We start from the raw sequence: 13,514 nt of genomic DNA, 5'->3' as shown, positions 1-13,514 counted from the left end.
CTACTTTTCTAAATGTTACGCTTCTTCTTATGATAGCCTCTGTTACTATGGTTACGCCTACTCCACCTCTGCCCCTGTGTTTGATGATGGGGGTATTTCTTTTCTGTGGAGGCTTGTAAGCTCAGCGAGTTTGTTTCTGTGTGGATAATCCCCTGTCCCAGGACACAGGGGTATAAAAGAGAGACGAGGGGCCCAGGCGAACTCACTCCATTCACACCGGCCCTGTCGACTCCTGTACGCACACACTGCCACAGGTAAGACTGTCCCAAACAGCATCACCCATACAATACAACAGGGTCAAACATAGAAAACACAGAAAAACTATTCTAGTTTAGAAATATCTAGTCTTACATCACTAGAGTAAATAAAATGTTTAGGTGTGTAAATGAACTTTCTAAAGAGATTATAGTTTTCAAACTTAAAAAAAAGTGTTGTCATGGATGTAAAGTATATTTTACCCACATGTTTTTGTTTTAGTCACTTCTTTTCTCACATTATGCTTATATGAAGATTAACCAATGTATGTGTTAATGTTGAAAATTTGGATTGTAAACTTATTTTGTTCTTTCTTATAGTCAGAATGTCTGGAGGAGATAAGTCCAAGTCTCAGACCGACGGCAAGACCGGTCAAAACAAGATGTCTGACTTTGGCATGATGTCCTACAAGGTACAACTACTTTTAATTTCTGTATTTATAAAAGTTAGTGCAATACTTGATCGAACACGGGATCAATACTGGAATACAAACTTACCAAGGAACATGAAAATAAGAGGCTGATAATAACTAGAAAATACTTTTGGGGACATAATGATGACACAACCGACTCAACTTCATCCCAAATGAAGATGACGCAAATCTTGCAAAAAGAAAGTTATATTTGAGCCACAAATCAATGCAAGGATTATGTAATATAGTTCAGATTTGTTTTTAAAGTTTTAATTGGCTTTAAACACTAAACATCTTAGCTGCTGTACCTGCTTTAGGACAGAGGGGGCAGAGTCTAATCCAGGTCATATTATAGATTTGTGGTTTTGACTGTGGCTGCAGGTGGAGTTTAGGTGATTAGTGCCACTTAGTTTGTAATTATGACAGCATAGATTGTAATGACACTTGCTGCTTTTCATACCATGAGCTACAAGATAAAATGCCAAAAAATGAACTAAAACTTTGCTTTCTAAACACAGCCCTTTTGTCTAGATCTAGTAGTCATTTCCTGGTTTTGATGGCCACCCAGCACAGTCTCACTACTACTTACACTGACACAAAAGAAGCTATTTTGAACACATGTATCTTACACAGTGACACTTCACCTTCAGAACCGAGGTCTGTTATGACAACACGTTACTTCAACTGAGTCTGTGGAGGCGGCGGACATCTGCGTTCTTCTACTGTTAAGAAAACTGTCAGAACCCGTTCACCTTGTATTTCATTAACACAATTCATTGACTCAAACAGACAATAAGATTATGATTGCTGCGAAATGAGTACAACATTTATTCATTTCATCAACATTAATCATTTATTGTCTTTGTGGTAAGAGGGATTATAGGAAACAAGTGAGTGTTTTCTCTTGAATGTTCATGTTTCTGGAGCAGGGCTGAGTGATTTTTAATTGGGTTTTATTTGGTCTGATTAAAAAAACAATTACTGTAAAGCATCCTTTCAATATTAATTTCCTGAACTTAAACAATACAGACTTAATTAATAGCATTTAACACAAAATAGCAAAATTTGGCAAAACTCTGGACCAACTCCAAACCGCTATGTTTCCTGACAGACGATTGGCTGTAGACTACTTGATTAAAAACACTGTAAAACATCATTAACGATGAAATGACTGAGTCTCAATCTTGATTAAAGCTTGATTGAGCACAGCCCTGGATTGGAGCATGAAATATGGGCTCGTGTAAGAGTTTGTAAAAGACCAGATGGTGACAACTATATATATATATATATATATATATATATATATATATATATATATATATATATATATATATATATATATATATATATAGTCAGTGCGTCTCCAGCAACTATATAAATAAAGGTGCACTATGTCACTTTTTCTGACAGAGGGCCCACCACCTCCTTGTCTCCATAGATATGCTATTGCTTTGTCTAGAATGTTTCACAGTGTAGTATTAAACTTACCTATCTGCATGGTTACAACGCAGCCAAGCCAAGTTATAAGTCAGATCTTTGCATATAGGCGACTACATTCACAGTAAGAATACATGTTTTAAAGTATTTTTCAAAAATAAGAATACCCATGTTTGAATAAATGCAAGATAGATGCATTTCAAACCATATCGTTGAACAAGTAAATCGTTAACATCTCCACAGAGACAAGCAGGCAGTGGAACCGCCACCAGAAAAGTTACATAGTGCTCCTTTAAAAAACAAAATAAAATGTATTTTTAGGTTTAGTCGGCTGAGTGAATCCATATCACAATTTCCATCAGTGTAGTTTTTTCAGTTCTGACAGGGTTCACTTCCTTTAATATCTTTATGAAGAGAAGTGCTAACTACACTAAAACTAACACACCCTATTTGTATACAGTAACTTGTGCATAATGTGTGTTCTCTTTGTTTTTGTTTTGCCTTAGATGTGCGTCTACGACCAGGAGAACTTCCAAGGACGCTGTTTCGAGATCATGAATGAGTGCATGAACGTGTGTGACTTTGGGATGGACAGGGTGCGCTCTCTGAAGGTTTTCTGTGGTCCGTAAGTAGATCTGCCCCCGACAAACTCCTACACAACCAGAATTGTTTTTCATATTTACCACAAACACAATTGTCCCATCTATTCCATTCTGCGCCATTTGAGTTTTTTTCTTTGCTTGTGCTGAACTGCAGCTTTAAAACGTCTCTACAAACAACAAAGGTACAAAGGAAGTGATTTGCTGAGTAGACTTTTCTTCAAATCAGCCAATTGTCGATTCAGGATGGGGTCAACAAACAACAAGCCCAAGTTGTAGTTGCTGATAAGAGTTTTGTGAAAGAAAGTGTAATTTGAAAAGAAGTTCTGTCTTTAGTGACAATATCCACAGTGGGGTTAGTTTTGCTTTGACAAGGAGAATGAAAAATATTCTCAAGAGAAGCAACAAAACATTGCTATCAGCAGACACACCATCCATCAGTACCCATTTTGTTTGAGATAGTAGAAATATAAATTTGTTGATATTTTAGTAGAGTCTTCCAACACAGAGAGCCCTAACCACTGGGCCGGGACCCAAAACCGGATGCCATGTCCCTTGACTATATTAAATGCCTTTTAAATATTTTATATTTTTGATTTATGATCTACTTCTGATTTCCTATGATGTTTTACTATGGAATATAATAAAATAACCTGTTAAAGACCAAACAAGAGTATCACTATTTAGAACTTAGAACAAAGGTTAGGGGTTGTACGCATTTTCCTCTGTTTTTATCAAATAAATCCCCTTCCACTTGCCCTGAATGAAATCTAAGGTTTAGTACTGACCCTTATGAGTAAAAAGGTTGTGACAATATGTTGCAATCAAATCGAAATATTAATTTGAGGAGGTGCTTACTTATATATAAAATGCCTATACATTAATTGCAAATCTAATCTAATACATTTTTTCCCAAAATCGTGGAACCATATTTGGGACCACTGCTCTAACGCTCTTGTCCTGGGTTGTGGTTTTCAGTTTTGTGGGCTTTGAGCAGATGAACTTCGGTGGAGAAATGTACATTTTGGAGAAGGGAGAGTATCCGCGCTGGGACTCGTGGAGTAACTGTCAGAGGAACGAGTACCTGCTCTCCTTCAGGCCTGTCCGCATGGTACACATACTTACACATATTTACACATAATCACACATACTCATGCATACTCTCCCATACTTATATATATTCACATACTCATACATACTCAAACATACTTCAGACTAGAGGTGGAAAATATATCGCAAAATACATACAATTGTTGATATGCAAGAGTAGAATATCTATTTATCTAGTACGTTTAGTTAAATCTAATAATGATGACCTCACAAAAAGACACAAATGTCTAGTGTAATCGTCCAAACATTTTATAGCGTCCATTCCCGTTTTGTGCGATACTTAAGCCCCAACTACAACATTTCCAGGCACATTTGAGCACATTCCTGATTTATTGTTAAATGTTGTTATCAAGATTATAATAAAAAAAAACAAAAAAAAACCCAACAACTACCATTTCACATCCCTCTCAGGACCCAGAGAAGCACAAGATCTGTCTGTATGAAGTGGGCGAGTACAAGGGCCGCAAGATGGAGATCATGGACGACGATGTGCCCAGTCTGTTCTCCTACGGCTTCACCGACCGCGTGGGCAGTGTCATGGTCAGCTGTGGCACGTAAGGGCTCATCTCATAGTATTTCTTTAAGCTTTGTAATGTGTCTAAAATGTATATATTCAAATTAACTCATTCATATGATTTACCACTCTTTAAATAGAAGAAAATGAGATTCTGAGATTATAAAAATAAATGCGGCAATGGCACAAAAAGACAACTGAACCAAGTAAACTAGAGTATAAAGATTTAGATATTTAGATTTCTTGTTAAATGACTAAGGACTATGTTGGTTCAAATAAAAATACTAAAGTAGCTTGACTTTAAGCAACACCTCATAACTTCCTGGAGATCGAATATCTCTGCAAAGAGAAAGTTAAAACAAATAATTGTCCATGTCGATAAATATGTTATGCTATATTGTACAATTTTATATTTAACAACATTCTCATGTAAATAAGCAGGAGAAGACCCACCTCCAGGACAAAAAAGAAAGTTTGATTTTTTTCAATGCAATGACAAACATGGTTTATTTGAGTAAGTTTTGGGAAAATGATTTACATGCAAAAAACAAACAAAAACAAAGACATAAAAAAACAACATCTGAACATTTATGAATCCATGTTGGACCAATTGTTTCTGGTTCAGGCAAAGACCTGAATAACTATTCAAATTGTCATTTTCAGCGATGGGACATTGCTCCATTTTCACTCTGTTCTATTCGCAGCCCAGACAGTTAAACTCGCTGCATTTTTCATGTCTTCCTCCTGTTGCCTTAAGCGTGTCTCTGTAAAGAGGTGCGTCACAAGGTCCGGCTGTGTGCTCGTGTGCGTCTGTCAGACTTCAGCAGTGACGTCATCCGAGTATGCGAGCGACACCAACACAAACTAGCTCTGATTTTCAAAGCGCGAGAGCTGGATTTGGAATAGATACTTTTATCACAGTATCTTCAGAGGTGCCATAGCCGTCAGCTGCACCGGAGGTGTGGAGAGCAGGATGCTTCTAAACGTCTTAGATTACTTTATTTGTGCTGCAGAGATTCACAGCTTCGTGAACGGAGTCCTGTGGTGCTCTGTTTGGTGGAGGCACAAACAGATCGATATTAGGGCTATTTGTCACAAAGTGTGGATTATCTCTGAATTTAAAACAGCTGTGTTCGGGAGGTGCTAGTGCCATCCTTGTTTAAAATCAATATTTTGATCACAATCGGACAGTTAGCAAACTCCAGAATGGGCAGTTGTGCCATCGCACAGATACGATACGAGTGGTTTGAACAAGGGTTTAACCACCAGCAGATTTGATTCTTATCTGTTACTTACAGAAACACTATTTAAGTAAGACAATAGCAATATATCCCTTTCTTACTTTGCCTATTGTTAAGTTCACAATTCATCAAGTGCACAAAGGCAAAGTAGTTTCAGGCTCCATCAATGGGCTGGACATGTCCAGAGATGTGCTACATACCAGTTAAAATGGTTTACTGTTGATAATAACTACATCTTTATTAGCCTTAATGAAGCATGAAGAAAGACTTAATAATGATAATAGATAGTTTATTAAGAATTATTCAGAATTAGTAACTACTATTTTTGTGAAGTCTTTTTTCATGTGTTCAAAGCTTTTAAACACACAAGAATCAAAATAAAGTCCATTCATCCTAAAGATGTCAACATTATTCAGTTAATGGATGATTATAATTATTCAGGCCACAATGTAACCATAAGGACTAAAAATAATAAAACAGTTATAGAAGCAATGAGTCATTTCAATTTGATCTTAAGAATAATAGTAAATGTAAAGTGTTCTTTTTATTTGTTAGTAACTTTATTTACTTTATTATTCAGGAGGTTTGATTTCATAAAGCGATTCACATGCTAGAGATTTGGATGCTAGAATATTAGATAGAAAATTAAGGATTTCACTGTTGTTGGGTTATGTTGTCAATGGTTATGAATAATTGTTAAATTGTGCTCTTTCTTCTCACTCTTTTATATAGTGACACCTCTAATTTATACCACTCTGTGTTTGTCCCACAGCTGGGTGGGATATCAGTTCCCTGGTTACCGTGGCAGCCAGTACCTGTTTGAGAAGGGCGAATACAGACACTTCAATGAGTTTGGCGCCCGCTGCCCTCAGATGCAGTCCATCAGGAGGATCAGGGACATGCAGTGGCACCCACATGGCTGCTACACCATGGCCGCTAACAACTGAGACCTCCAGGGGGCGACGTAGAGAGGGGCAGGGGATGGGCACAGGGACAAGGGAGGGAGGGTGAAGAAGAAGAAGAAGAAGAGGATGAGGTGAAGGGATGTATTATATCACACATGAATCTTATCCACTGTTTGTTTTCAATTAAAGATGTTTATTCTATCCTCTGAGTTTGACTTTTTCTTACAGGATCAATTGATGTAATGATGTAGTGTTTATTAGTTTTGTTTTATACCAGCTGCCCTTCCTCATATTACCACCACTTTATTGGGATCCTTTGGGGATGGGAAGGATACAGGATTACTCAAACATACATGAATGAAAATACAACTCAGTAAGATAATGATAAGAATTTAGTGCCTTTCCACATGAGATTAACTTTGCATTGTGGTCCCTTTGTTTATATTTATTATCTCCATAAAACATAAAACTGATACAAACTACCTTTCCTTCCACTGTGCCTTGGGATTGTTACTAATATTTGCATTTGGAGTGCACTGACATACCCTTATGGCACATTGGGGCTAATCTGAAAGCATCATTACTGTGGAGTGGCTAACAAAACCAAGAATTTGAAAGTCAAGAGCAGATTTTTGCCCAATAGGGACCGGATCTGCCCTCTTCAGTTACTCTCTTATGCACCACCAGCCCTCACTGCGCCTGCCTTCTGCCTCTCTCACAACGCCCCACCAGCGTCAGCGCTCAAACACCAGGGGCTTATTACAGTGAATTTGAGTCTGTTTGTCGAGACGTAACAGCAAACAGAAAACAGAAAACAAACTCGAATCTTAAACCCAAATAAAACATCTGATTTTGTGCCTAAAGTGAAATTCATACCGTGTCCTAAAATGAAGCATACACAGAGCTGCAGCCTGAAACCAAGACTGTATATATAGTTCTTCTTTCTGGTTCATGAAAAGAAAATTAATCATGTTTGGAATAATTTGAACATGTTTAAGTGTAGTATTTGTTTGTCTTTTTCAAACTGCATGTGCTAATTTGGGCTAAATTATCTGCCAGTTTGAATATTATTTTTCATCTGAACAATTTGGTTTAGTTTAGGCTTTTTTCCATTCATTTATCTTTATTTATACAGGGAGAGGCCAACCAGAGCACTCAGACTCTCCTTTTCATGGGCGCTCTGTTCAAATACAGATAAATGCAAACCAAAACATACAAAACAAATAACTAAATAGGTCACTTTAAAGCATAAAAAGATGAGCAGGTGTATAAATGTTTATCATAAGATTATTTAACTGCATTAGAGACACCAATGTATCCAGTTTTGTATGTCCTTGAAATGTATTCTATTTTTGAGAAGCAAAATGATCAAAAGCTTTTTTCCCATTTAAGTTTGGAATAGACAAGTGCATAACATCTTATGTTGAAAGTTCCCATATCAGTGTTCGACAAGTGGGATATTCAGGCAGTCCATCAAGTCCATATAAATACATTTTATACAGTGTTGTTCTCTCCTGACAGATAGCGATGGCCAACCTACTTCATCATAGAGTGTTCAGTGATGGGTTGTAAATTCATCACCATCATGAAACAAAGTCCTGAGTGAAAGAGTGGATCTAAAGGTTTCACAGTAGAGGCTGATGTCTGCATGTATATTATATCTCCAGAAACTAGTACAGAAAGAAAGGATGCCTGAACGTTTTCTTTTCTGTAATTCAATGGAATACAACATTTGTTTCTATAATAAAATTATACTTTTGATTTTAGACTGTTATGTGTAAACAGAGTTAAGTATATTTTAATTAGTATGTCTATTGTTTGTCTTAAGATGTTTTCAGTACATGTATGAATATTTGGTATTGAATTGCCTAAACTAAACCGACATATTCAGAATAACTTAAAGTTAAGACATTTTAATACACAAAGATACCCCTTTTTGCAGTGTGAAAGTTTCCAAACAATTTTACATTTTTCCTCCAATTGAGGCTTTTTCAAATATTAAACACACCTGTCAGACCTTGAGCTTTGATCAGGTAAAGAACAAGGTGCCTTTGCCTTTCACATCTCCGTCATCACACTGATGTAACATGCGGACATTTAGGCTGGATATGTAACACCCTCTAATGCCATACTTAGCTAACAAAGGAGGTGAAATATTAACGCTAATTGTGTGTAGTCACTTTTCATAATAAATGGTTCATTGTAGTAAAAAAATAAAAATCTTTTCTGTGTAAGCATGTCATGGGAATAGTAAGCATGTCATGATAATTACTATATGGACTTGGGTTAAAATTTATTGTGCGTACTTTTTCTTTGCACAATTTCTTAATATGTGTTTATAAAAAATAATCATATTTAAGCTGTAAAAGGTTGAATTTGTACTTAAGTACAAATTCAACCTTAAGTCCTTATGTGTTTTATTCTGCTGTTTATTTACTGCAGCTCATGATTTTCAACAATATTGTATATTTAGAATAGGTTTTGTGGTTTAAATCTGCTCTTGGGTTATTGTGTCAGTGATATAAATCAGTTTCAGTATTATCGTTTATCATCTATAACTTTAGTAATCAATCAATATATTCAAAATGTGTTATCATGACAAGGCTATAGTATATTATAATATACTATTAGTATATACTAATCACCCAATACATTTTCTTCAGTTATTGTCTAAAATGATCAAATGCGTTGCTAATATCATTGAAAAACATTTTATATTAATTGTGTCAAACATTTCAAAAGATATATTTGCCACTTGTTTCCTGTTTCCATGGAGTTGTTATTGCTTTGCATAGCGTGTTCCACAATATCTATTTATTTACTCATTTACATATTTATTTAATTACACATTTGTTTATTTACTTATTTATTAATTTTTTTAAATTTGACAGGGACAGTGTACATAAATCAACATTACTGTAAATGTGATGATGAATGTGATCATGTCCTACTTCCAGATGGTGTTGAGAGACAGGTTTTCCTATTGATTACATTGCATTTTGCCATGAAATATCTAAAAGGCAAATGCACAAATGCTGAACCTGATCATTTCTATTAGTGACTAGACCCTAGACCTCACTGTATCATTTTAACAATATTCATTTTATCAGCCCCCATCTCTATTAAATATATAAAATGTAGTGATGTCATCTGAAACCCAGCCATATTTAAGATAGGCAAGTTTAATGCCATACTGTGAAACATTCCAGACAAAGCAATGACATCTCAATGGAGAGAAGCAGGTGGCCGACATTCCACCAGAAGTTAGTCCACCTTTCAGATACAATATTACTTAGAAACTGAAAAATATGCCTTGTTTTAACAGCTTGTCTTGAGCACATTTCGACTACGTCCCAACTGAGAAGTTTCATTTGATTGTTCTATTTGTTAATTCTCTGTCAAAGCCAAAATAACACATAACAATTCTGCTTTTTTGTGTTGCCAGATTGCATTTAAGACACTCATTTGGACTTGGGTCTCACTTTGGTGTTGTTAATGAGAGACAGTGTTGGAGCTGGTGAAATTTGGCATTAACAGATTTGATTTTTGTGGCGTCTGTAACACAGAGAGTGTGAGGGCTGAGGCACTGACAAGGGACATTATGTCTACAGTGATCTGTGATTTTTCATACATTATTTATAATTCCCACTGCGAGGATGAGGAGAGCGGTGGTGCAATAACGTCACTATGAAATGGACTTGACCACAGTCTGCATCACAGGCTCTCTCGAATCCAGGGAGTGTTACGCAAAACACACTTCAAAAATAACTTTATACTTTAAAGGTGTGTTTACTCTGTAATATGGTTATGTTGGTTGATGTCAAGGACCCAACCATGACGTGCAAAACTAACTAATTTATATTTTGTCTGGAGGTTAAACGAGTGCATGGATGTGAATATGGATTTTATGCAGTAGAGTAATTATGAATGGCAATTGCGATTTCACAGTTCAATCACAAGTCTGACCAAGGATGAAAACGGTGCAGTAAAAGTTTAACAAAACTCTTGTACAAAAAAAACATATGGGTGTGTTCCAATTACAGGGGAATCACACTCCTCAGCCTTCCCGGTAAGGTCTATTCCAGGGTGCTGGAGAGGAGAATCCGACCGATAGTCGAACCTCGGGTTCAGGAGGAGCAGTGTGGTTTTCGTCCTGGTCGTGGAACACTGGACCAGCTCTATACTCTCCATCGGGTCCTCGAGGGCTCATGGGAGTATGCCCAACCAGTCCACATGTGTTTTGTGGATCTGGAGAAGGCATTCGACCATGTCCCTCGTGGTGTCCTTTGGGGGGTGCTCTGGGAGTATGGGGTCCGGGGCTCTTTGCTAAGGGCTGTCCGGTCCCTGTATGACCGGAGCAGGAGCTGTGTTCGCATTGCCGGCAGTAAGTCAGACCTGTTCCCAGTGCATGTTGGACTCCGCCAGGGCTGCCCTTTGTCACCGGTTCTGTTCATTATATTTATGGACAGAATTTCTAGGCGCAGCCAGGGGCCGGAGGGGGCCTGGTTTGGGAACCACAGGATTTCATCTCTGCTGTTTGCAGATGATGTTGTCCTGATGGCTTCTTCGAGCCAGGACCTGCAGCAGGCACTGGGGCGGTTTGCAGCCGAGTGTGAAGCGGCTGGGATGAGAATCAGCTCCTCCAAATCCGAGGCCATGGTTCTCGACCGGAAAAAGGTGGTTTGCTCTCTCCGGGTGGGTGGTGAGTCTCTGCCCCAAGTGGAGGAGTTCAAGTATCTCGGGGTCTTGTTCACGAGTGAGGGAAGGATGGAGCGTGAGATTGACAGGCGGATCGGTGCAGCGTCTGCAGTGATGCAGTCGCTGTATCGGTCCGTTGTGGTAAAGAAGGAGCTGAGCCGGAAGGCGAAGCTCTCGATTTACCGGTCAATCTACGTTCCTACCCTCACCTATGGTCATGAGCTTTGGGTAATGACCGAAAGGACAAGATCGCGGATACAAGCGGCTGAAATGGGCTTCCTCCGCAGAGTGGCCGGGCGCACCCTTAGGGATAGGGTGAGGAGCTCGGTCACACGGGAGGAGCTCGGAGTAGAGCCGCTGCTCCTACACGTTGAGAGGAACCAGCTGAGGTGGCTCGGGCATCTGCTCAGGATGCCTCCTGGACGCCTCCCTAGGGAGGTGTTCTGGGCATGTCCCACCGGGAGGAGGCCCCGGGGAAGACCCAGGACACGCTGGAGGGACTATGTCTCTCGGCTGGCCTGGGAACGCCTTGGGGTCCCACCGGAGGAGCTGGAGGACGTGTCCGGGGTGAGGGAAGTCTGGGAGTCCCTGCTTAGACTGCTGCCCCCGCGACCCGGCCCCGGATAAGCGGAAGAAAATGGATGGATGGATGGATTCTACTCTTCTTTTACAGTTACATTTGTAAGTTTTATCCATGTTTTAACAAGAAAGGCAAAGGGTACAATATAGATTAACCTTGCTGATCTCCATGCAGTTGTTATTAATTTACCTGGAATGTCCCAAAGTATGGCATTAAACCTTTCTCCATCAAAACAAACAGCTGAGGCATGCATTTTTTTAGCAATACAATGGCTGTAATAAACCAGTCTGTAGACTATCTTAAGGTTAATCTATATTGTACTTTTTGCTTTTCTTTAAAACATACTTAAAATGTTCAGAAGAAAGGTTGTAAATGCACACTGTAGAAGGAAAATATGAAGTATGGTTGCTTTTATACCCACTAACTCTTTATTTGAACGAGTTACTGCAGCCCTTTACTTCACCCAGAGTCCAGAGGTCAGCTGACCAACTCCTGCGGCTGTGCCCAAAGCCAGGCTCAAGACCAGAGGTGACTGAGCCTTTTCTGTGGCAGCGCCCAGACTATGGAACAGCGCCCTCTGCCTGTCAGATCCTCACAGGCTTTAACCCAGTTTAAGACTAGAATGAAAACCCACCTCTTCTCCCTGGCATTTAATACTAGCTAGACGGGATATGTTGGTGTTTTATTGTTTTATTGATCTTTATCTATGTATTGTATTAACTGCATTTTATGTGAAGCACTTTGGGCAGCTTAAGTTGTATTTAAATATGCTATATAAAATTAAACTGAACTGATAGTCTGCAAGTAATAAAAACATGAAATCAAATGTACGTAGGTTAGATTTGCAGTTTCCAGTCTTTGAGAATGAGGTGAATATGAATGAAGCAGAGACTAGCCACACATTTCTTTGAATAAGGAATCAAAGAGCTGAGAAGTATTACACAGGTCAGTTGAAAGATTAAAGATTCAAGTAGCTTTGGGCAGAAAGAAAAGATAAAGTCCTTGTTGCAGTGTCTGTGTGTGGTAGTATGAATGATAGAGACAGTTTATGCCAAGATCTGTTGTGACGGGGTCTAATTTAATAGTAAACAGGGCTAAAATAGGATAACAACAGTCTAATTAAATCTAATCTGAAGCACCTGCTAAAAACACTATATAAACTGTATGTATTTATCTCCATATTGTGAGTGCTTCTTTGCTGAATGCAGTACTATGTCCAAACACATACATTTGGTGTCTCCTCTGTCCAAATACCCTTCTTATTGGTCAACCTACCCTGATCTGTTTGAGTGACAGGTGGATTCAACAAATCACATGTTTCAAAAAGAAAATAAGTTTGCTTATGTTGATACTAATGAATTGTGAATCATAATCTTGGCTTTGAGAAATCTTGGCCAACCTCTGCCAAAAAATAATGAGAATGGAGAGGCGTTCTATCCCGTTACTTAATAAACATGTCCTGTGTATTTTCTTCAAATTCACAAAGAAGCACCTGATTCACAACATCCGTGGTGTATAAAAGGTGATGAAAGGAGGTAACAGCCAAATAAAATGAAAGATCATTTTAAAGGCCTTTAGTCTTGTTACTCATCTGCAAAATGTTTTCAGCATAATTTATTACAGAGCTTCTATCAAAAACACTTCCTACTCCTTCTTTTTAACTTGATGTGACTTACAAATGGGCAAAAGGTCCAGTCATAGAAACCTTTTAATTTAACAATAAAATACAAATCAGTCCTTCTGTACTTAAAGGAACTGTATGT

The 13,514-nt window shown here is 38.3% G+C and overlaps 1 protein-coding gene across 1 annotated transcript; it reads left to right on the top strand.

Moving 5' to 3' along the window:
- Nucleotides 1–210: 210 nt before the first annotated feature.
- crybb1l2 (crystallin, beta B1, like 2) lies at nucleotides 211–6,674 on the top strand. Its single transcript, XM_033968589.2, has 6 exons — nucleotides 211–254; nucleotides 576–667; nucleotides 2,611–2,729; nucleotides 3,682–3,814; nucleotides 4,225–4,367; nucleotides 6,341–6,674. Exons 2-6 carry the CDS (start codon nucleotides 581–583, stop codon nucleotides 6,513–6,515), a joined length of 657 nt encoding a protein of 218 aa, XP_033824480.1. The 5' UTR covers nucleotides 211–254; nucleotides 576–580; the 3' UTR covers nucleotides 6,516–6,674.
- The last annotated feature ends 6,840 nt before the right edge of the window (nucleotides 6,675–13,514 follow it).

The sequence above is a fragment of the Periophthalmus magnuspinnatus genome, chromosome 1, assembly GCF_009829125.3.
Source record: "Periophthalmus magnuspinnatus isolate fPerMag1 chromosome 1, fPerMag1.2.pri, whole genome shotgun sequence".
Classification (NCBI taxonomy): domain Eukaryota; kingdom Metazoa; phylum Chordata; class Actinopteri; order Gobiiformes; family Gobiidae; genus Periophthalmus; species Periophthalmus magnuspinnatus.
Note: the sequence above shows the minus strand (reverse complement) of the source record. Positions and strands in the feature narration are given on the sequence as shown.